The sequence below is a fragment of the Gossypium raimondii genome, chromosome 2, assembly GCF_025698545.1.
Source record: "Gossypium raimondii isolate GPD5lz chromosome 2, ASM2569854v1, whole genome shotgun sequence".
NCBI lineage: Eukaryota > Viridiplantae > Streptophyta > Magnoliopsida > Malvales > Malvaceae > Gossypium > Gossypium raimondii.
In genome coordinates, this window is record NC_068566.1 from 2105476 (window position 1) to 2130343 (window position 24868).

Here is a 24868-nt window from a genome sequence, read left to right on the forward strand (position 1 = left end):
CAGCTTTACATATTTTATGGAATTTCTTTTCTCTTTCTTTTTATCTTTGCTCAAATTTATGATTTCTTCTCAGTAGGAGGATAATGCACTTCAACACACTCGAATCTACATCTTCCTGTATTGACATCAATGTTCATGCAAATCGAATTAAAATTCAATTGGCTTAGTAATATAAATTTTAAAAATTCTATTCTAATTCAAATATTAGACATTAAATTTATTAATTAAAATATTATTTTTAAAAAATATATTATTATATGTATAATATTATGTCTACATAGTATTCACAAAAACACATTATTTTAGATACTAGATTTAAAGATTTAGGACTTAAATTTCAAATTTCAAAATTACAAGACTAAAACGTTCAAATTGGAGAACAAATTATAATCTACAACTTATACATAATACGAGCTTAATAGAGAATTTGACCTAACAATTTAGTTGCTACAATTTTGTTGAGGACTTTCAACTCTTTCGAGAGAAATTTTAATGTATTATTTGTCAAGAACTAACAAATTCTTCAATAAGTTCAATATTATTCCAAGTCGAGATTTTATTTCTTAATTTTACTAAAACCGTATAAAGTTATTAGCTCGTTGAATTGAACCATTTATGATGCAAAAGTTACCTATCAAGTAAATTTAAGCATTTAAGTTTGATAAAATTTGAGCCCATACCTTTATATTACATCTAAGAGCTTGTATGTTTTTATTTCGGAGAATCAACACTTAAAATTCGAAAAATTGAACTTATTGTAGTACAAGGACTAATAATAAAATTTAATATACTTTCGAATTTTATTAATATTTTATAATTCAATCCTCTCGGAACTTGAGGTAAGAAAAAACAGAGATAATGGGAGCTTCCCCATTTTCACACTGAAACCTGACACCGAATCCTTCTCACCGTTTAGCATTTAAAGAGACGAAAACAACGAGGATGTCTGTGTGTTTTCAACCCCCAACAAAGCTGTGGCTATAAAAAGAAATCCCAAAACAAAATCCCATATCCGAGTCAATTTTAAATTTTGTCAGTGAATTGAATTTTAATGAAAGTTGAAGGGCAAATTTGCAAATACAATAAGTTTATGTCTTGTGAGATTAACTAACTGCTCTCAGTTTCACAATCTCTTTAATGTGATCACTGTTTTTTTTGCGGTGTAATGTTTGAACTTGGTAAAGCTATATGTTTTGTTAACTAAAGATAACGGTGTAATTAGATTTTTCTCGGTTAATAGTATAATTTTTGTTACCAAAAGATAAGGGTATAAATTATTAGTATTTAATTCAAGTTTTAGGATTCCTTTGCTAAAATTCATAATTAACATTTAACGTTTCACTAAATCAAACCTAAAACTCAAGAAAAAAATCATATACATCATATTGTATTTAATAAATTAAACAATTTCACAATTAACACTAAATTTATTCGATTAACAAAATCATGAAAATTCAAATCTAATAATACTAGCATTAATTTTATTGAAATAATCTTAAAACTCGAATTAAACACTAAAATTTTAACATTTATCTTCAAATATTGAAATGTATAACTTTTGTTAAATACAAACCTCATTAGACCTCAAAATACAATCATAAAACTTAAAAGAATATCAAATTCAAGTACCAAATAATATATTAAATCTTTGGTGTTGCATAATAAAAATGTAAACTGTACTTATAACTATAAAATATTCATTTTAGGTATCCAAAATAAAATAATTGCAATTTAAGTACCCACGTTACATAGTTATGGGTTGAGGGATTTTATTTTATTTAATATTAATATAAAATTTAAATTTATTATTTATTATTTATTTTCTGTATTTAAAAAAATATATTTATCTATCTTTACATATTTCTTTCAATTTTATAGAATTAAGATAAATTGAGAACATTTTGTAAATTTTGAGGGTTAATTTTCTTATGATTAAATCGATATAAAATGTAAAAATTGAGGCCTAAAGTTGTTGTTATACCGATTTTTTTAACTGCCAGCCGTTTGTGATTTTAATAGGAGTGACCGAACTATGTAATATATGTGCTTAAATTACAAAATTTTTATTTTAAATATTTAAAATAAAAAATTATAATTAAATAACTATGATGCGACTTTAAAACATATGTTTTGCTGACTAAAATTAGATCACCGAAAACATAAATAATAAAACTTAAAAGCCCAAACCAATAAAGGAAATCTTTTAGCAGAAGAAAATGCTACTGAGACAATACCTTAATTTAAATTGTGGTTTTTATTTGAATAAAAGTATTCGAATTCTATAATAGGAATGGTATATCTAAACCGTCCATGAATTTTGAATCGATTCGTTTTAAATAGAAGAATTTTCGTTTTTTGAAAAATGAATTTGAGGTAGAGCGGAGTGGATGTTTTGTGAACAGTGGGTATAAAGCTGTTTGATAATTGTTTGTCTTGCTCTACCCCGAAATTACTATTTTATTTTATTTTATATATAATTATTAAAAGGTAAAAATATAATACTATGCTATAAAAAATTTCATATTTTTTAGGTTTAAATATTTATTTACATTTAAAAATAAATAGAAAAAATTATAAAAATAATTTTCAAAATTATACTTTTATATTTGAGTAAAGCGAGTAATGAAACTATTAAACAGTGGTAGATTTAATAACACCCAATATACCAAGTGTAGTGAACTGAGACAGACATTTAAATGGAGCTACGGTGATTGCAACGCCACCGTCCACCACCATAACCGACCGTTGGTGCGGTGTCACGTGCCAATATCCCCACCGCCATTCACCTCTTTCATGTGCTGAACGACAACATGTGCACAGTGCACGCATATATATATATATATGAGCTCATATGCAAATACATCATACAAGTGGAGGTGGCACATATATATATATATATATATATATTTACGTGGGATTTTATTAAAGAGAAAATGTACTTTAGCCTCCCCCCTTCTTCATATGGCTGCACTTCTCGTGACAGCCTTTTATCATTCCTCTATAAAACTTGCTTACTCAAATGTAATAAATAAAAGAAATCTAATTTGATTCGAGATTTAATTTCATCATGTTGGGCCTAAAATCGAAAAAGTTCATAAATCAATAAGATTATATGCTAAATGAAGATCTAATCATAGGATTTCGAGTAAGAGCTAATTTAAGGGACTAATTTAGAAATGAGATAAATATTAAATTTATACATAAATTCGATTCAATATATAATTTGATATAATTATACACGTGATATTTAATTTATAGTTCATATCTATACATAGAACTTTGATTTTAAATAAATGCATACATATATTTATTTTCATAATGAATTAATATAATTATTTATGTATGCAATATATAGTGATTTGTAAATTAAAAAAAAGAAGATAAGTTGATAGGTATTTTAACATAATAAATAGAAAAATATAAACCATGAGTCACCTTATCGAAAGTTGGATCATCATTTATAAAAATGGAACCTATTTCGACCGTTGTATCAACGGTGATTGGGGGACTGAGATTTGTCAAAACCCTTTTTAATACAGACCTTACGTTGACATGAAAGTGATTGCTGTTGGGTTAATAATTATTGTAAAGGACAACTTTTGTTAATTTGTCAATGGCTCCCATGTGTCTTTACAGTTTGTTGTTTGGTCCCTCGTAGACTGTGTTTCCATTTTCTCCTTGGCTCACATTCCATAAAACTGTTTCCATGTTTTCTCAATGTGTATGAATTGACTAAACTATCACTTTAGTTTTAGTACATGAAAAAAGTCCCATACAACTTCAACTTATTTAAAAGATGTATGCCAAAATTGAACAGCAAAAAGTCTAATTTTTGGGGGTGTTCTTTTTTCTTTTTTCAAATTCGGGGTTTTAACTTAGTATAACAAGTTGTTTTACATATTTATCATAACCAGTAAAAGAATCATGGAGTTTTTATATGAGTAAAAACGTAATTTACTTTCTCTTCAAAAAAATAATTAAATTAGTTAATGTACATTAGATTAATGAGTAAATTGGTTCTTCTATTAAAAATTTCATCCATTTCTACGGCTAAAAACTAGTCCATGTATGCCAGCATAAGATAAACATAGCATGTCACGTGTCATTGTTTGGTTATTTTGTTAGCCACCATAGAAATGAAAAAAAAAATTAACAAAAAGAATCAACTTACTCTTTGATCTAATGTTCAATGACTAATTTGTCTATTTTTCGAATATAGGGGGTAAAATGTAATTTGACACCTAGTATAGGGGCCTCCATGGTATTTTTACCAAGGAACCTTGCTAAATCGCTTAAATGAGTAAAAATATCATGGAGGCCCTATACTATAAGTCAAATTACATTTTGTCCCTTCTACTCATACAATGTGCAAAATAGTTTATCTAAAAAAGTAAATTGTTCATTCTATTAAATTACATCCATTCTGCTATTAAAAACTAGTCTTTGTACGTTAACAAGAGATGCTCGTGACATGCCACATGTTATTGTTTGATTTTTTTATCAGTCACATCAATTTTTAATAGTACAAAGGAATGAATGTTTCAACAGAAATAATCAATTTGCTATTTCATTTGACATACAGGAATCAAATTACCCTTTCTTTAAATAGAAAGGACAAAATATAATCGGACTCTTAATACAAGAAATTATACGATAATTTCACAGGCTTAAATGTCAATGAATACAAGTTGGACATGTACTACAATTGCTCTGCACAGAGCAGAAAAGGCAAAGCAGAAGAATATGACATGTCTTGTATAATACTCTCAAATTATTAATTTCCTACAAAATGTAAATAAATGCTGTACAGATCTATATATATAAAAACAGGTTCATGAAAAAATCTACCCTTTTGTAGCAATGTTTGGAGATATTGTGGATCTGTTCCCTTCATCATGGCTGCACATACAGGAAATTTAACATAAATAAAGGCTGCTCTTAACTTAAGTTAAAGTTGGTTGGTCCCATATTCACTCTTCATAAATTAATTGTAAAACTTGACCAATTATGTAAGATTTGGGCTGAAACTAAAAAATGTAGCAAAACCCAGAGCCCCATGTTCGTAGGACTCAAACTAAACCTTCTTTATTCATAACTTAAAAGCCCATTATGCTCACAAGGAAATTGAACAAACAATGAATGGCTTTCGGCTTCAATGAGATTCTATTTCTTCTTTAAAATACGCAACAACTTAAATAATATAAAAGAAGACATGAACAAAAGTTATCGGATTATGTGTTGTCAGAGATCTTACAACATCTTCATGCATTTCACCTTGCATAAGCGACATGGAATAGAAGAAGAATTTCGGTCCAAAACCCTCCACACCTTCCTCCCTTTAAAGCCAATACCAAACCAACCCTTTTATTGTCTTTTCTTCATCTATTAATATAATACATGTCTTGCATTTGGAGGTTTCTCACTCCAATCCTCACCACCTCCCAAAATTTTATTGCTCATCCTTTAATTTTCTCTTCCTATGAACTTATCAAATCATTCACAGCCAACAGGGTTAAGGAACAGTGGTTTCGTATTTTCGATTTCCAAGATTTAAATCTGTTGATGTAATTCTCCTTTTCAAATTGTAATGTATAAAAAAAAACTGTTAATTTGGAGAAATTTCTCTTTCATACTAAAATACCCAGCCCATTGGGAATTAGCTCGAGATCAATTTGGAAAGTGATTTTAAATCAGTTAGATAGAGAAATCGTACAAACTGATTGAATCGGGTTTTTTGAATTTTTTAAAATTTTAATAATTTTTTAATCGAACCAATTGGACTGATCGAACCGATGAGCTGATGACCTTATCGATTTGACCTCCAGTCCGATTTAAAGAACATTGGTAAGAGTTCAGCTAATTATTCAATGTTACAAGTATACTAGTTGATCTTAATTGTAAGTAATAAAAGTACTTCTAAAATCTTTAAAAAAAATTATAAATTAATATAATAATGTTACTTTTTAACTCTTTTGAAAATTTATAATCCAATTTTAATCCTCTAAACTTGTTCTATTTTCACCCTATAAGGAATATAGTTAGAGATTAAATATTAAAATATTGCAAGTAAGACCAACTATAGAAATTGAAACTTCCATGAATATATACCCATTTATCCTGTCACAAAGAACATGAGAACTTATCTTTAAAGGAAGGGAAAGCAGAAAGTAGATGGATAAAATGGATTTATATATATGAAAAGTTAAAACAGAAGATGGAATGTGTCAGAAAGAGAGAAGGGTGCAATGAACATTGCCTTGTAGGAAAAATACTTACCCTTCTCCAATAATCAAAAGCCCTTTGTGTGGGGATGTTGGGACCTTAGTGGGATATCTCACATGGATCTATTTTGATGAGATTAGGTTTGACCATTTCCATTTTTAATAAATTTATTCAAAAAAAAATGTGTTGTTATGGAATTGATTAAGTGAGGCATGATCCTTGAGACATGAACACTAAAACTAGTCGACCCTGCCTTGGGAGGCAACCTACCTCCCACGTTCACTTCATTTAATAATATTGAGACCTAACCAAAATAGAAAAAAAAAAAAATGGGATTTCTTTTTTGGATGTCTTCTTTATTGAAGATGCAAGTGAAGGAATTAGTTTGCTGATCATAATACCACCTCATGCTGATGAGATTTGCATTACCACATCAATTTCCATTTTAAAGTGGCCATTAATTGGTTGGATTTAGTTAATTACATTGGTAATAATAAGGTAGCTGTGTTTGTAATGTTAAATATAATTACATTTTAAAATATAATGAAAAATAAAATTGCTTATTAAATAAAGATAAGATATAGCAAAATATTAATAAAATAAATATTTTAAAAAGTACTACATATGTCAAATTTTTAAATTACTTATTAAATAAAAATAATTACACTGTTAATATACCAAATACTCGCCTTTTAAAAATTATATAAATAATTCAAAGTTAATTAAATGATAATATATTATCCAAAATTATTAAAAATAAATTCAATTGATTTTATATTGAAAGGATATATCATCATCTTAAAGTATAGAATCAAACACTACCACATTAAATATTAACCCATTAATAAAATCTACCTATCAAATAAAAACAATTTGGGATAAAGGGGTGCGTCAGCTGCTGTTGGAGTTACCGAAACTGAGACTGAAAATTAGAAATTAAATGGAGAAGAACTGAAAGGCAGAAATAAAATAAGTACCAACAACAACACATATAACTATTGATGCGATGACTAAATGGATTAGAGGTTGGGCGACTGAACTTCATGTTTTTAATAATCTATCTCAAGAGATGTTGAATGTTATGGCGTGTCACAAAAGGTAAATTTAACGATGTAGTAACTAAAAATATATATTATGCAAGAAGATATGATTAATGAAAAGCTACGATTAGTTGCTTCAAATTTTGATTTTATGAGAGGCCCATGGTTAGGATCTTTCAATTTTCTAGAGAGAATTCATATAACTTAAGAGAGAGAAACAAAGCAATATTTTGTTAGAGAAATTCTTTTGAGTGAAAAAGAAAGTTGAAAACTTTTGAGAATGAAAAGGAACTGCAAAGAAAAAAGAAACAGCCATTGCTTTCTGTCAATCTTCTTATGATCACGTCAGATTTATATATATATATATATATAAGCTTTGCGCTATGAGAGGTAACTCTCAAAATAAAAGGAATTTTCATGCATGGAAGAAGGAAATATCTCTTATTAATTATTCTCCTTAAGCACCAATATTTGTTCATAATTTATATATATATATTATCAGTATTAAACTCCATATGATTCTTCAAGTTATTGGCATGTTTTGCTGATAATAAAAAGCATTAATCCATAGATAATGAAAGCATACAATTATGAAAATTCTTTGTTGCACTAACAACAACTGAAAAAAAAAACCCCAACACCTTTAACCCATTACACAAATCAAATCTAAAATTCTAAATTCCCTTTCCCCTTATCTAAGCATCTGCATATTGCCCACACCTTGATGATGATGAGATGGTGGCTGACAAGCTTTCATCAATGAAGAATAACCCACATTAGCCATTGTTGCTCCACTTGGAAACCCAATCCCCATTGGTCTATTAACAGCAGCTTGTTCCAAAGACTGCACTTGTTTCTTCAAGAACTTAACGTAATGTATAGCTTCGTCTAACATTGAAGCAGTATCCATTTTAGTCCCTCCTGGTACAAGTCTTTGCAGTATCCTTATCCGTTCACTTATCCTTTCCCTTCTATGCCTAGCGGCTACACTTTGTGGATCTTTAGAGATCTTAACGTTCCTTCTTTTGGGTGGCTTAATGGATTCAGGGTCTATATGAATAGGTTGCATTGCTGCTATACGAAAAATCATCTCCCGCATTGCTGCCATGGAGTTTTTCTTATCAGGATATGATGGGTACTTGAACTTGTTGGGTTGATAAGGTGGTGGTGGAGCAGCCATGGATTCTTGAACTGGAAATGGTAAGGCCATGAAAGGGTCATGAATAGGGTTAGGGTAAATAGGCAACACAGTGGTGGAGCTTTCGGGCGGTGGCTCACAGAATTCAGGAAGCTTCTCCATTTGCATCATCATTGTCATCATGTCCATGTGATGATCATCTTCGGTTGATGAAGATTTGATCATGTCAACATCCATTGAATCTCACTCAAATATATCTGTATTATCTGCTACTTTGAGGGTGTGATTTGAGTGAAGGAAAGAGAGATGGGCTGAAAGATTGAATGGCAGAGGGATGGAGAGGAGCTGACAGAGGAAGGTGATGATAGCTGTGATAGAATTAGGGTTTTCTTTTTCTTTTTCTTTTTCTTTTTTATGAAATCAAATGTGTGCAGAGATAAAGATAAGGAGAGATATGGAGAAAACTGAAAAAAGTGATTTAAAAAGTACTACTAATATCAAAGAAGGAAGTAGAAAGGGCTTTATATAGCAACTTGTGACCAATATATATATTTTAAATTCATGCAAAGCTTGCAGGAAACTTCCCTCTCCCAGAAAAGGTTAAATTCCAGTTTTGGTCCTCTTACTTTGCTCTTACTTGGGTTTTAGTCTTTTTACCTTGTCACAATTTGGTATTTTTATTTCTCTGATTAGGTAATTCAAATAGGTATTACAGTTAAAATATTGATGTACATTTTTCTTTAAAATACTCATTCTAACTCATCACATGATATGCTTTTTACAAAAAATCCACGTAGAGGCGAATCTAGAATTTTTTTTTTAAGAGGGACCGGGTTGAATCATAAACTTTTGAAAGGTCAAAATACAATATTATCACGTATTAGTTTATAATTATAAAAAAAATCATGTATGATTTTATGATTTCATTTTTTAAAAGGACTAAACAAATTAATTTTTTTTTCATTTTATATTTCTGGGGCTAAGGCCCTTGCTTGCCTCTTTTGCATTCACTCCTAAGTCTAAGTTAGAATTTTAACCGGAATAATCAACAATAGTATATACTATCTAATGATTTTATAAAAAGAGAGAGATATGATTTTAATTGAAATGATAAAATTAAGATAACAAAAATAGGATGCCTTAGGTATGATGTGTTAGGTTGAAATCCTATGAATCCCTTATCAACCTCAGCTTTTGACTTACCAGCATTGGGCGTTCACCAAAAGAAGAATAAGGACTAAATACTAAAATCAAATATATTAGAAGGACTAAAAACCAGAAAATTGACCCCAAAAAAGCTCATTTATGATTGAATATGTGATCTCTGATAGTGACAGCCCATCATGCGGCTATCAACCCTCCGATCTATTTAACACCAACTCGATCAGATTGATTCATCCAATTTAGGCCCACAAATTAGATGGCTTGGATTTAAGGATAATTGTTCAAAGAAGGTGCATGAACCACTTTGTTTTTTTATTGGAGTGTGCCATCGAGTACTTGCTTTGCATGCTTTTGCCTTAAAAAAAATATCTTGTCCTTTTTTTTTGTTTGTTTTTTTACCATGAAACCCTACACATTACTCCATTGTCAGAACAGCGAGCAATCCTTTAGCTTGATAAAGATTCCAGTAACTTTGGGAGACACGCACCGTTATGGAAATTTTTATATTAAAAATTGAATTACAGTAAAAATAAGTAAATAAATAATATAAAATATAATTTAACAGTGCTTTTATGATATTTTTATTACTTAGTAATTATCTCTCTCATCATTGCTTTGCCTTTGGCACACTTTTCAACGTGGATAGAAGAAGGGGTGACGGTGGTGCAGCAATTGCAGAGAGCCAGTGACCCTCGTCCACTGCAACTCCAAGTTTACAAATGGTGGCTTCGGCTGCTGATTTTTTTTTTTTTTTTCTGTTTTACTTTATTATGTTTTGTTGCTCTTCTTTTGTTGCTTAACTGACACCATCCATTCGTGAAGCTGCCATTTTTTTCAGTCTTCATCAATTTGTGTAATATAGGACAATCATATTGAATTGAAAAGGATCTGTCTCAGAAATTAATAATAATAATTAAGTATAACAAGATTTCTTGTCTGCATATTCAATATGATACATGTATTTCAATACATTAAATAGAATTTGATAGCAAAGACCATGACTGGTACATTTGAAGTGCACATGGGGGTATGAAATTTAAGATTTTTCCACTAACTCAAAATTCAATATTTGAATAACTTTGCACGAGAAAAAATATTTAAATTTTAATATTAATATTTCTTTATACAATAATTAAATTTATCAATAATCTTCTCTCAACTTTTGAATAAGAGAATCAACACATTTGAACACATATTCTTCTACACAGATAACGATATCGATGTTAACCGACTGTTTAATTGTTTTTTCTCAAAATCAAAAGTGACCAAAGAACCCTTTTTAAAAAAAAATCGAAATATACAAATATTTATATATTCAGATTGCATTTTATTCAAGAAAACTAACAGTGCAGGTAAATTACAAAGCTGAGAAAATGGTCCCATCCTTGGAATCTTGCCCTGTTTTTTAACTCTCCTTTTTCACTGATACTGTTTCTATCATCAGCAAAGATTGGATCTGTTCTTCTATATACAGGTTTCCCAAATGAAACAAAAACAAAAGCCGCAATGGGAACTTAAACCCTTCGAATTTATCGTTTTACATTGCAGAGAAGTGAGAGAAGAACCCTATGGGATTCAAATAAAGATAAACCCTTTTTCCTTAATTTTCTTTCATAGAAACGAAGGAGACAAAAGGAGAAGTTTGAAAGTTGATAAGAGAAAATAAGGTGGCCTGTTTTTATGTTTAGACTCAGTTTCATTGATGGAGCTGTTGTCAGTGATTCTCTTATAACGATTAGAGGAACAATGATTCATCTTTCATCAAATGGGGTCCGTTCAACATTCTGCTAATGTGCCAATTCAGGCTAAATGTACTGGATTTTTTAAGTCTTTAATTGATTTCTAGATTTTAAACCGTTTTAATCGGGTCTTTGAAAGTATTAGGAGATTAAATTAGATTGTATTTTATTTTCTTTATTTAAAAAATGGGTAAATTAGTCTTTATGTGTTAGATTAAAGAGCAAATTGATCATTCTATTACAAATTTCATCCATTTCTTTTGTTAAAAACTGGTCTTTATACATCAACATAAGGTACACAAGGCATGCCATATGTTTTTGCCTGACTATTCCGTCACCTACATTAGTTTTTAACAAAATGAACTAATTTGCTCTTTGATCTAATGTTCAGAGACTAATTTGTCCATTTTTTGAGTAAAGAGCAATTTTATTCCTAATACAAGAGCTTCCATAATACTTTTACCTTCTAATTGGATCTTTGAAAGTATTCGTATTATATCAATAGCATCCTTCTTTTAGTTTAGGTATTAAATGTTAGCTCAAAAGTGATATGAAATATATCCAAAACACAAATAAAATTATAAACATACGTGTAAATATTACATGGATAAGTTGAGTTTAACATGTTAAAAGAACCTCTTAAATTTTAATGATATTGTCTATTTTTTTAACATGTCATCCATGTTGTCCATACGATAAGTATGGATGAATTTTGAATATGCTTCATGTGAAATCCATTTTGGCAATTAACATCTAAAATAATGGCTAAGCTTACAAAAAGATCAATTTGATATAAAATTAGTACTTTTAAATTTCAATTGGAACGTTTTGAAGTTTAGACGTCAATTAAATAAAAGTTCAAAGACTAATATTTGTTCGGTTAGTAGGATATCGCCAATTAGTGTTGGATGTAATAGTAAAGCACATTGCACTTATAAAGAGAGAACTCATATTTAAACCTTAAAGATGACATTGTTGAGAGGAGTCACAAACCCTGAAAAGATTAATCTCTATTAACCGTAAAACAAACATGAAAGCATATCGAGATAGTCATATTGTGAAATGATGGAGTCTATGGCACCAATATGCCATAATTTTTAATTTTGGCAACCATTTGGGATTTCATTAAACACAAAAGGCCACAAAAACGGATCATAGAACAGTCCTACGGATCAGGCCTATAATCGAGTCAGCCAACCCAACAACAACCAATGGAAAACCAAAACAAAAGCTCATAATTTGTTGTATGATCGATATGAATCTCATGTACATATTTCTGTCTATAGTACATAAATCCTTCTAATTAACCTCGATTATCAAAGATTTAATACTTTAGAACTTGAATCAAATTTGGTATGTAATGAGATGTCCTATTAGTTTTAGCAATAGCCCAACTCCATTTAGTAACTTTGGGATTTGACCCATAATTCACTTTGATGAGTCCAAGAAGTACCCAAGGCAGGCCTTAAATAGATCATTCATGGACCACATCTATATATTGTAACCCAATGACAGTGGCTTCATTACTTCTCAACAAGTTTAGGGTTTACAAATAAGAGGTTCTGATAAATCAAGTTAAATAGATTGATACAAGTATTAATGTCATGTATAATTATTTAGGTTGGGATGAAGTTGGAATATTAAATACAAGCCGAAGTTTCATCTTACATAAGCTTAACTTTTTACTAAAATTCATTTTTCGACTTTAATTTTTCTCTAACCCTCACAAATATCAAATAAATATTCAAAATTAGACGAGTAACCCCATCTTTAAGCAGGCTTATTACAAACAAAGCACTATCTGTGCATCGTTTAGAATTGGATGATATTAAATTTAGATGTTATTGATTTTATAACAGACGTAAAGTTATACAAGACAAATAATGTTTTAGAATCGATCGATGATTAAATTAGATAGTTCATCGATTCAATTAAAAATCATTAAAATTTAAAATATATATTAAAAATTTTAATAATCCAGTTTAACCAATTTTTAGTCGATTCAATCAGTCTATACTAATTCCGGATTTAATCGATTCCAAATCATTCTTTAAATCAATCCCCAATTAATTTCAAGTCCAACCAATTCATTCAATTGGTCCAGTTCAGTTAATAAAAGAAAATACAAATTTCTTTTTGCATGCACAAATCATTAGGAAACAAATAGAAATATTTTGGTTTTAATTATATATTATTACCCTTTTGTCAAATCATCATTTACAAGCGATGGTATCAAATTAACAAATTATTAACTCCATAGACATCAAATATCATCGCAAATTCTGCGACCCTAAATTTTATATCCAGTTTTCTCAAACTTTTTGGCTCAAAAGCATCAAATTAGTATTGTCGACACGAATCATCATAGTTATAGAGGTTGCTAAATAAAACAGCGGCGAAATTAATGCAGCAATTAGAGGAAAATGGAGCAAAGCATGAAATTTGCGCAGTGGGAACCAACCATGCAAACCTCATTAAGATATGAAATGTGTGTCAAAAATTCCCAGTTGTGAAAATCCCGAATCTGCCTGACATAACATAGACTAATGTGTCATTTCTTTGTAGATATGAAGAAATCATCATCATTTAAACTTTGCACTTGTCATTTACCCAATAGTGATTTAAGCTTTGGATGCCAAATTGGCGCAAATACACTTAATTTGTATTGCACTTTTGCTTGTCTTATCAGTCTAGATTTGTTGTTGGTGGAAAAACAGTGTGAAATCTGTCTTCCAATATTCCATACACATAATCAAACAGATTCCAGTCTCAATTGAAGGTTAATTATTTAGTGACTTCTTATCTGAATGATTTAGAGTTGATTTAAGATCAAGTGTAGAGTCAGAGGTTTATCCTGTCTAAATTTAAGCTCAAGTATTGAGTAGTCTTTTACAGGAATGAATAAAGTGATTGAGAGTAGATCATGAGTAGTAATGAATAGTGATGATTTTGGTATTTATAAATGGGATAAATTATAAAAATAATCAAATTTTTTTTGTCTCATATTACATTTTAGTTATTTATATTATTGTTTTCTTACAAAATGGTCACTTTGCTGTTAAGTTCCGTTACCTCCCAAATGGCAACCTTACGTGGTAGTCCAAATGGGTTTTAAATGCCAACTTGGATGTCTAAGTGGGACGATAATAAGTTTTTATTTAATCAAAAATTTTAAATTAATTACACCATGAACTGAAAATGAAAAATTGCTCGCCTCTTTTTTCTTTTAGTTTTATTTCTCATTTTAACTAGAAAAATTATTCTCATCCCAGTTGGCATTTAAAACCTATTTGGGCTGCCACATAGGATTGTCGTTAGGGAGCTTAAAGGTAGAGTGACTACTTCATTTTTATTAAATTTTTGTAACTTACTAAATTTGGGTATTTTACAAATTCAAATATTCATCTGATAATTAATTTAATTCATATTCAAAATTTAAAACAAATCACAAATACAAATGTTACAAAAAAAATTGTATCTCAATTGTTAATAAATTGGTGAATAGGGACTCAAATTTTGGGCAAAATTGCAGTGTTGATGGATTGTCTTTCAACCAAAACTGTTGTCAACAATCATGCCTTGAATCTGACCTTGTATTGATAATTATGTGAAAATAGAACATCGGTAATGACAATATATCGCAAAAAAAAAAAGAGAAATAAAAATAAAGAACACACAGATTTTTACGTGGAAATTCTTTCGGGAAAAAATTCACGGGTAGAGGAGAAGAAAATTCACTATGTTGAATTCGAATGATTACAAGAGGAGTTTTAACTACATCTATTTATAGGTTGAAAAAACCTAATTCTAATCAAAGTCAAATATATTATGCTAATAAATGCTAAATATATTATAATCATAAATACTAAATCTTCTAGAAGGAAGATATATTTTGTTTAACTTGACTTGCAAGCAATCTCTTAAAATTTGGGTCAAACAACTCTAACAATCTCCACCTTGACACGAATCCTCAACGAACAAGTTTTTCACCTCTTCCATAAAACCCCTTGTTGACACCATTTTTTTGGATGGAAAACGGGGTCGACTTGGGTTTTTGAAAATGAAAACGAAAATGGGAGTCGCCACCAATCCTTTTTGATAAGGTGTGATCGGGTCACCTTGAAAAGTGATTGTTTTTAATAAATGATTTGATTTTATTAAAATAACAAGTTTGGTCCACGAATTGACATTAAGGTATCAACCTGGCATTGAGGTCTAATGTGAACATGCGCTCCTTGTTGACACATATTCGGTTGTGCCTGAGTGCTTGTTGGGGCAAAACCTGGAGGATAAACATGGTCCTCCTAATCAACTCCCGAATCGATGGCAGGGCCTTTTCCTTTATTAGCCAATAATTGTGTCAATTGGCTCATCATGGCTCTTTGGGATTCCAGCATATCCAATTGTTCTTGCATCTTATCTTGCATTTCTTTCTGATTCAATTACATTTAGAAAACTTTTCTAGAAAGCAAATTCATTTACATAAAGCGGATACATGTACGACCTCACCCTCATATTCTAAGAAACAACATCGATCTTTTTCTTCATCTGCACATTTGAGGTAATCTCACCAATTGAGGTCATTGCTAGCTCCTTTTCTTGATCTTGGTCGCGATCTATCACCTACCCATCTTCATAAAACTCGTCAACTTCTTTAAGGGTGTTGGAACGTCGAAGGCCCTTAGACGATCGCCTTGAATCCACAGGCCCCGGAGCAAGGTCACGAACTCTTCCATCGCCATTCTTGTATTTCTCAGAATATATTCGGGAAATCGTATTGTTTTCCAATTTATCAAGGAATTCGTATTCCATGACAAGCTTTCTAATTTAGTAATCGGACTTGAATCAATATCTCTTTCCTAAGATGCAAATGCAATGCAATCATAATCAAAACACAACAAGAGGGGTTAGTACAAAATAGAAGCAAACAAGGAAAACAGAAAGTACCTAATCAGGAAACCACTAGGGATTTGGAGTGGCTCTACCTAGGTTAAGTTCCTAAGTCCACTATATGAGGGTTGGTTCTAAAGTCAAGGTACCCGAACCAGCAGATTCCTCGATCTTCACCCATTATAGGGTCATACAGACCGAGTTCGGTTCAGAGGAATACATTTCCCTATGGCTGCACGGAGATGAAAATCTCACAAAGATATAGGTACGGATGTATCCCGAAAGTGATCCACTATCCTGCACGGAGGTGAAAACCTCACGAAGGACTAGCTTTTCACTCCCACTTAAAAAGGTGTGACCAACAGTTATGCAATGCAATGCAGAAATATATAAAAATTTAAAATACAAAACATGATGAAAACTCAAAACAATTGAAATGCAATGAGAGGATCGTATATTTAAATCACATTTTCAACTTTCGACAAAAAGACAAGAAATAATCAACTCGTGGCTTGACTCTCTTATTTAAAGTCCCAGTGAGTCGCCAAGTCATTGACACCATTTTTTTGGATGGAAAACGGGGTCGACTTGGGTTTTTGAAAATGAAAACGAAAATGGGAGTCGCCACCAATCCTTTTTTATAAGGTGTGATCGGGTCATCTTGAAAAGTGGTTATTTTTAATAAATGATTTGATTTTATTAAAATAACAAGTTTGGTCCACGAAATTCAGAAAAACATGTTCGGGAGTCGGTTACGCACGAGGAAGGATTAGCACCCTCGATACGCCCAAAATTGGTACCTAGTTGATTACTTAATGTCTTAGTGTCGAAAAATTGAAAACTTTAATGAAATTTAAAATATGATCCTAAAAAAAAACTCGGATGATATGGATTGAAATTCAAGAGGATATTTGGCTATTCGGTTAAATGAGAAAAATCGACACCCAGCACCTTAGGGCACGTTTTCTCGAATTTTCAAATGCAAAACATTGCCTTATTTTAAAATTTTTAAAAGGATATTTAGCCATTTGGTTGAACGAGAAAAATCGACACCCAGCACCTTAGGGCACGTTTTCTCGAATTTCCCAAATGCAAAAACATTGCCTTATTTCAAAAATTCTTTAAAAGGATATTTAGCCATTTGGTTGAACGAGAAAAACCGACACCCAGCACCTTAGGGCACGTTCTCTCGAATTTCCCAAACGCAAAACGTTGCCTTATTTTAAAATTTTTAAAAGGATATTTAGCCAGTTGGTTGAATGAGAAAAATCGACACCCAGCACCTTAGGGCACGTTTTCTCGAATTTCTCAAACGCAAAACATTGCCTTATTTGAAAATTTTTAAAAGGATATTTAGCCATTTGGTTGAATGAGAGAAATCGACACCCAGCACCTTAGGGCACGTTTTCTCGAATTTCCCAAACGCCAAAAATTGCCTTATTTGAAAATTTTTGTTTTTGATAAATCCGAGTAAAATGTAAGATAATGATAATAATGATAATGTAAATAACACAAGCAAAATAAGAAAAGATAAATAAATAAGATGGCAAATATATAATGAAAAGAAATCAACAAATAAAAGTAAATAAACAAATATAAAATTAAAGCACCTAAATAAAATAATAATAATAATGAGCATGTAAATAAATAAATAAATTAACACCAAATGAAACAATAATAGTGAATAACATTATAATATATATATATATATATGTATGTGTATTTTAAAAATATTAAATAAAGAATATATATAAGTAAGCATATACATATATATGTATGTAACTATCATAAAATAAAAAGTATATATATAGATATATGTATGAATCATAAAATATAAAGAACACATATATAAAATACATATTAAAAAAATGAAGAATATGTAAGTGTACATATATATTACAAAAAGTATGTGTGTAAGTATATAAAAAATATATGTATATATATAAAAAACGTATATATATAAGGGCAATTATAATAATGATAATAATAATAATAATAATAATAATAATAATAATAATAATAATAATATTATTATTAAAAGTAATAATGTTAAAAAAACAATTGACTAAATAATAAAAGATGCTAAAAAAGGATTAAATCAAAATAAAAACGAAGATACATGGCCAATTTGAAATAATAAATAAAAAAGGATCAAATTGCGACACGTGCAAAAAGGGAAGGACCGAAACAGTAAATAAACCAAATTTCTAAAACGCAGCACTTCAGTGGACTAAAATGAAACAAAAGTAAAACTTCAGGGCTAGATCCAAAATAAATGAAAATAATGAAAAAAGGCTGAATTGAAGTGCGTTGTAGAGTCGAGGGACTGCGCGCAATTATACCCTTTAAAGAAAACACGCGGATCCTTCCTCGTGTCAAGTCACCGCATGGTCGAGAACCAAAACAGCGTCGTTTGGCACCGACCTAAGGGTAAACGCGTCGTTTCCTTTTGGCTATTTAAGCCAATTTTTTTTAAACAAAAACTCATTTCAGCCCCTCACCCTAAAAAAAAATCAGAGCTCCTCTCCCCTCTTAAAGCTCCGGCCTGGATCCGATCAAACGCTCTGGCGTGCCTCCACCGTAGATCCGCCGCAGGCGGTGGCCGGAGGTACAAAATGGAACCTTTCCGGTTCCTTTTTGAAGCCAATGACCTCTTGAGCACAGATCCAACGCCGAATCTTGTGAAAGGTGAGCCCAACCCCAAAAAACGAGGAGTAACCGTCCTTCTCCTCCCCCTCCGGCACGGCGCAGGTAAGGTTTTTTTATTTTTGTTGTTTTTTTAGTTATTTAGAGTAGAAGATGAAAATAAACAGAAAAAAATGGGTAGATTCGGACACAAAAAATCACCTTTTATTTCTTGTTTTTTTTTTTTAAAGGGACCGAATCCCTTACAATTTGTTTTTGTTTGGCTTTTATAGCCATTACAACTTGTTCCTTTAATGTTCTTGTCATTTCTGTCGCAGGTGCAAGTGGGGCGTCGGTGGCGCGGTGACGGGACGTATGCAGCGGCCAACAGAGCTAGGGGCAGAGGGTTACGGCGCTAGGGTTTCTTTTCTGAAACCCTAGCTTGACTTTTGGGGGATTTGGGCTCTAAATTTGGGCTATAAAATTTGGGTTAGGCTAGTTGGGTTTCGGGGTTAATTTGGGTTTGTTTAAGTTGGGCCCGGGCAAATGGGCTTGTACACCCCTTAAGGGTTGAACTTTAGCAATGAACACCAACCAAGTCTAAGCAATGCTCAAACTTGGTTATAGGAAGTGACTTAGTCATCATATCTGCAGGATTTTCATGAGTACTAATTTTGCTCACAACAATATAACCACGGGCAATAATATCACGAACAAAATGATACCGAACATCAATCCCGATTGGGACTCCTGTGAAAGGTGCAGCCCGAATCAAGGATCCACTCATCACTCACTTTAGAATTGTTGACAGAAGCAATTAGAAGTTCACCATCGCTGTAGTCTTCTACAACATCAGCTTCACCGAAATTTTCTAGTTGTTTTCCCTTTTGATTTGCAGCCTCCCTTTTGATCTTGTTCTATAGCTTATAACACTCAGATTTAATGTGTCCTTTCTTCTTGCAGAATTTACAAGTTTTACCTCTATTTGAATACTTCAATCTACCCTTAGATTTACCGCGAAGATTCTGTTCCTGTGTCCTTTCACGATCATCATCAGCATTTCGATCTTATCTCCCATGAACAATGAGACCCTCTCCCTTAGAGTCAAGTTTAACCACAAGATGTTTCATCTTATCATACGAGGTCAAAGAATCATAAACCTCATTAATTGTGAGAGACTCGCAGCTATATAAAATTGTGTCTCTAAAGGTTGAATAAGATGGGGGCAACGAACAAAGTAGAATCAACCCTAGATCTTCTTTATCATACTAAACCTCCATGGCCTCCAAGTTTGAGAGAATTTTTCTAAACACTGTTTAGTGTTCGTGCACAGACGCACCTTCCTCCAAACGATGAGCATAAAGACGTTACTTCACATGCAACTTGTTGGTTAGAGTTTTCAACATACATATTTGTTCCAGCCTCTTCCATAATGCAACGGCGGTCTTCTCCTTCATCACATCTTGCAAAATTTCGTTAGACAAATGCAGATGTAATTGTGTTAGCGCCTTTCGATCCTTACTCTTCTTCTCTTTATCCATTAATGTCTATGTTGAATTCGAATGATTACAATAGATCTATTTATAAGTTGAAAAAACCTAATTCTAATTAAAGTCAAATATATTATGCTAATAAATACTAAATATATTATACTCATAAGTACTAAATATTCTAGAAAGAAGATATGTTTTGTTTAACTTGACTTACAAATAATCTATTAAAATTTGAGTCACACAACTCTAACAAATTTAACAATCCAAAATAAAGTGGTCTTTGAATTGAAAGAGAAGGGCAGCACAGGTGGGTGGGTTGGTATCAAATTGGCAAACTCTATAATTCCACCTAACCAATTCTAACTAAATTTGGTTCCCTTCTATGATTGTTTGCACATGTAATTGCTGACATCAAGATTACATAAAGACCTCTCTTGATTATAATATTTGTGCACATATCCACTAATTAACCCTTTTTCTATTAACATTTGACTTTTTCAGTATATGTAAATTTCATGTCAATAATGTGTATTGTTTTATTAGTTATCGGGTTCCATATCTTGAGGAATAAAAATAATAATAAGGATTTTCGAGTTCCCTTAATTACAGGACTCATCGCACATCATTTACAGTAGGGATATTATCTCGTTGTCGATTTTGTAGACGAACCCACCATAAACATAAAGGAAGCACAAAAAGAGAAATGGCTAATGGAGATGATTCAAAGAACAACATAGACTTATCAAAAGAAAGAAAAATATGACAAGCTTTGAAAGCAGGGAGAGCAAGCTCGATACAAACAATACTCAACACATAAAATATTCAAAAAAGACGAAAGCAAACTTCCTTCTAAAGAATCCTAAATCTCTTATTTACCAAAGTGACAAGACGACGAAAAGACAAATTGAAAAGAAGAAAAACATCAAGAGCGATGTAATTGTTTTTCATTCAAATAAAAGGCATTCAACTTTGGGGACGAAGTAAGTTTGAATGGTAGTTAGTACAAATTTGAGTCCAATCAACCAAAGTAATTTATAATATTGTTATCTAATTTTTCTCTTCCAAGTTCAGCAGCTCAGCAACTCCAGATTTTGACCAAAGCCTAACATTTACATGTGCTTTTTTGGTTTTATTTTATTTTATTTTAACCCCCCTATTATGTTAAACTTTGGGATTTATTCCCTCTAGTTTAAAATTTGGCATAATCTGATTTCTCCACGGGTTTTTACTATTAAGAAGTTATCCGAGCTATCATTTTAAGAACAACAATTAACAACGTTATAAATTTAAACCTGTAAAGATCAAGTAAATGGATTCAATCACACTTCAACACGGTAGCAAGACTATTTGTATAAACGTGGGGAATTTTGAATTGTGTGAAGTATATTTTCCCTAAACGTCAACCATTTTTATTCAAGAGTCCTTTTATAGATTCTAAAAAGTAAAATTTCAACATTAATTGTTTTTGTTAACTTTAACCTTTAAATTGCGGCTAAAATCTATTTGCAAAGATTTTTGCAATAATTTAAAGCCAAGTTGATAGGGCAACCAAAAATAAAAGATCTTATAAGAGAATCTCCCATGATATGTGGATCACTTATGTAGGTCCAAAAACCTGATACAAACAAGATTAAGATCAATATGGATACAATTAACCAAAAGTTTTAACTCAAGAAAAAGAAAAAGAAAAAAGGGAAAATAACAATAAAAACCCCACCAATGGTGGTGTAGCCGAAAGCTTAAATAAATTTGGGACTATACAAATTGAGCAAAAACTACCGGTGGCTAAAGCCAAAAAGGGTCATAATCAAAAGGGCTGGCCCCCATGACCATGGCTAATGTATCTTAGATTCCATGAACCTGTGAAAGGTGGTTGCATATGCATGAGCTCATTTGATAGGAGCCCCCCCACATGAGGCTGCATTTTGTGTGTGGATATTGACTCAAGTTGGTGCATTTTAACTCCACCCATCAGATTGTGATTTGGTTTTAAAACTCTTTATGTTCAACTTTAATTTCCATTCTGTTTAGTTTAGTTTGACAATTCCATTACATTGATTATGTATTAAAAAATATATTTTATAATTTTTATATTTTAATTATTTTTATGTGGATCACCATGTCACCATCACAACGACTAAGTCAACAATCGTTAATACCTATGTCAACACTTTATCGATCAGTGACAGAAATTATTAATCAAAAAACTTAATTGATGTGTTTTACATAATTGATTTCAAAAAAAGAAAATACAAGCATCAACAAAGTTTAAAACATGTTAATTACGTTATATTCAATTTAAATTCAACTCGAATAAACACAATCTCAAATAAAAAATTATTTTATCTAAATTCAGATTGATTTATCGCATTAATCTAATTCCGACATATTTCTTTTAAATTTATCCATATTTATAAATGACCTATATAGCTTAATCTCAAATTTATGGATATATACACATAAATTCGGTTCATTACATGAATCAAGTTGCTTTAGCTAGTTATTTGGGCGGTGGCTATAAATGCTTTGTTTATGGACCATCGTCCGTCGGCCGTTATTTCATGGTTTTGACAATGTGATACGTAAATAAATTGGATTAGGCGACGGTCCAGCCGTCGTCGGCTTTAATTACGGTTCGATGCATCTTGACTCACGTCACGTGAGTCGTTGCCTAATCCATTAACTGACAAAATCCCACTAATTCAATTTTATATAATATAATATAATTTATTTTCTGTTTCTCCTAGGAAAATAGACCTTTTGACTGCAAGTGGCAGATATTTTCTGGTATACAATAGATTTTTGGTACATAATAATTTTTTTATTTGATTAATTCAATAAACAAAACTTGAAATTTCATTGTTTCCGCGTGACAGTATGTATGGCAGTTCACATATATTTTATATTCATATGATATTGTTTATTATAAAATGTATGAATTACACGTAAATTTTATGTATAAAATTTTAATATTTTAGTTAGTATTTTCATCAAATTAATAATAATTCGGTTCTTTTTTAAAGAATTGATGATCAAATTTAATACCGTTATAAGTGATATATTAATTATTTTTAAAGCAATTGTGAGAATATTCCTTTGATAAAAATCTACGTTGAGCCGTTAAATACATGTTCCCATGAATTTTATGTTTGCCTGTAAAAAAGTAGGGTAAGCTAAGCTATAAGGCTCTTTTCATGCTTATCCCATAGATTAAAAAATTGAAAGCAACTTGAATGTCACCCAACTTTTTTCAATAAAGTTAATTTTAATAACCTCTGCAACTCAATCACACAATTTGCCCATCTTCATTAACTTTATCTCATCTTTAATTAATCATAATTATATACATGATTCACTGTAAAACTATCACGAAAGACCCTGTATTAATCAGATTGCATTTGATTCTTTCTATTAAAAAAATAAGATCAAAGAGTAAATTGATCACTTTTTGTTAAAAATTATATTCATTTGTACTATTAAAAGCTGGTGTGGCTAATGAAATAACCAGATAGTCACATATGACATGTCATGTGTATCTCATACCGACGTATAATATAATTTTAATAATAAAAATAAATGAAATTAAAAAAAAACTAATTTACATTTTAATAATTTACTAATAGTATACCCAATTTGTTAGTATAGAAAGGCTATATTATATATTATCACTTACATGTAACTTGGACTCTTCCTAATAAAAGAAAATAACAAACTGATGAAAAAAAGAAAAGAAAAAGTGAGCTCCTATATCTAATGAATAAATCACACCATTCTGCCACTTTCATGCAAAGAATTGCACACAAAAAATGAAATTTTTATTAAAAAAAGAAGAAAATTGGGAAAAATAATAAATAGTGGCCAGAATTTCGGCTCTCTTTTTCAGTGCAGGCTTTGATGTATGCATGTTGACGTGATTTTACCCTTTATTGTCAGTTAAGTAACTTGGAACTCACACACTTTTAGCAATGCTTCAACCCCACAATTCCCCCCATTCATTCACTTTGGACACTAATTATGATGTGGGACTTTCTGGTACACAACTTGGTGTAACTTCAGTTATATCAACTATTTTATAAAGTTTATAAATTTGTACGAAATGATTACTTATGGAACATGAATTTAATCATAATATCGTTTTAATAACTTCTTTCGTGCGTAAATAAAAATAAAATTAGATTTTGGGCTATGATCGCTTCTTAGAGAAATGTTCAGTTGTTGTTGTTGAGTTTTAGGGCAGGTTAGATGATTTAGTTTTACTTCAAAAACAATGATATAATAAGGTTACTATCCAATCGGATAATCTTAAAATCGTTTAGTGACAACAAGTTTGAAGGATCAAAATTCACTTTAATAAAGTGGATCGAAATTGCTTATTTTACCAATATATATATTATAAGGTTTGATGGGATTGATAATTGAAATGTGTTCAAAACTAAATTAAGATAGATTCATGTATGATGAAACTTAAATCTAAGGATATATATATATTTAAGGGTTTAAAAAGGTAAAAAGAACCCAAACTAATTTGACCTCTCAAAAATTTATTATTTATTTTGA

The 24868-nt window shown here is 30.8% G+C and overlaps 1 protein-coding gene across 1 annotated transcript; it reads right to left on the minus strand.

Moving 5' to 3' along the window:
• Positions 1-7901: 7901 nt before the first annotated feature.
• LOC105787626 (transcription factor HEC2) lies at positions 7902-8868 on the minus strand. The gene has a single exon (XM_012614101.2). It carries the CDS (start codon positions 8635-8637, stop codon positions 7954-7956), a length of 684 nt encoding a protein of 227 aa, XP_012469555.1. The 5' UTR covers positions 8638-8868; the 3' UTR covers positions 7902-7953.
• Positions 8869-24868: the final 16000 nt, after the last annotated feature.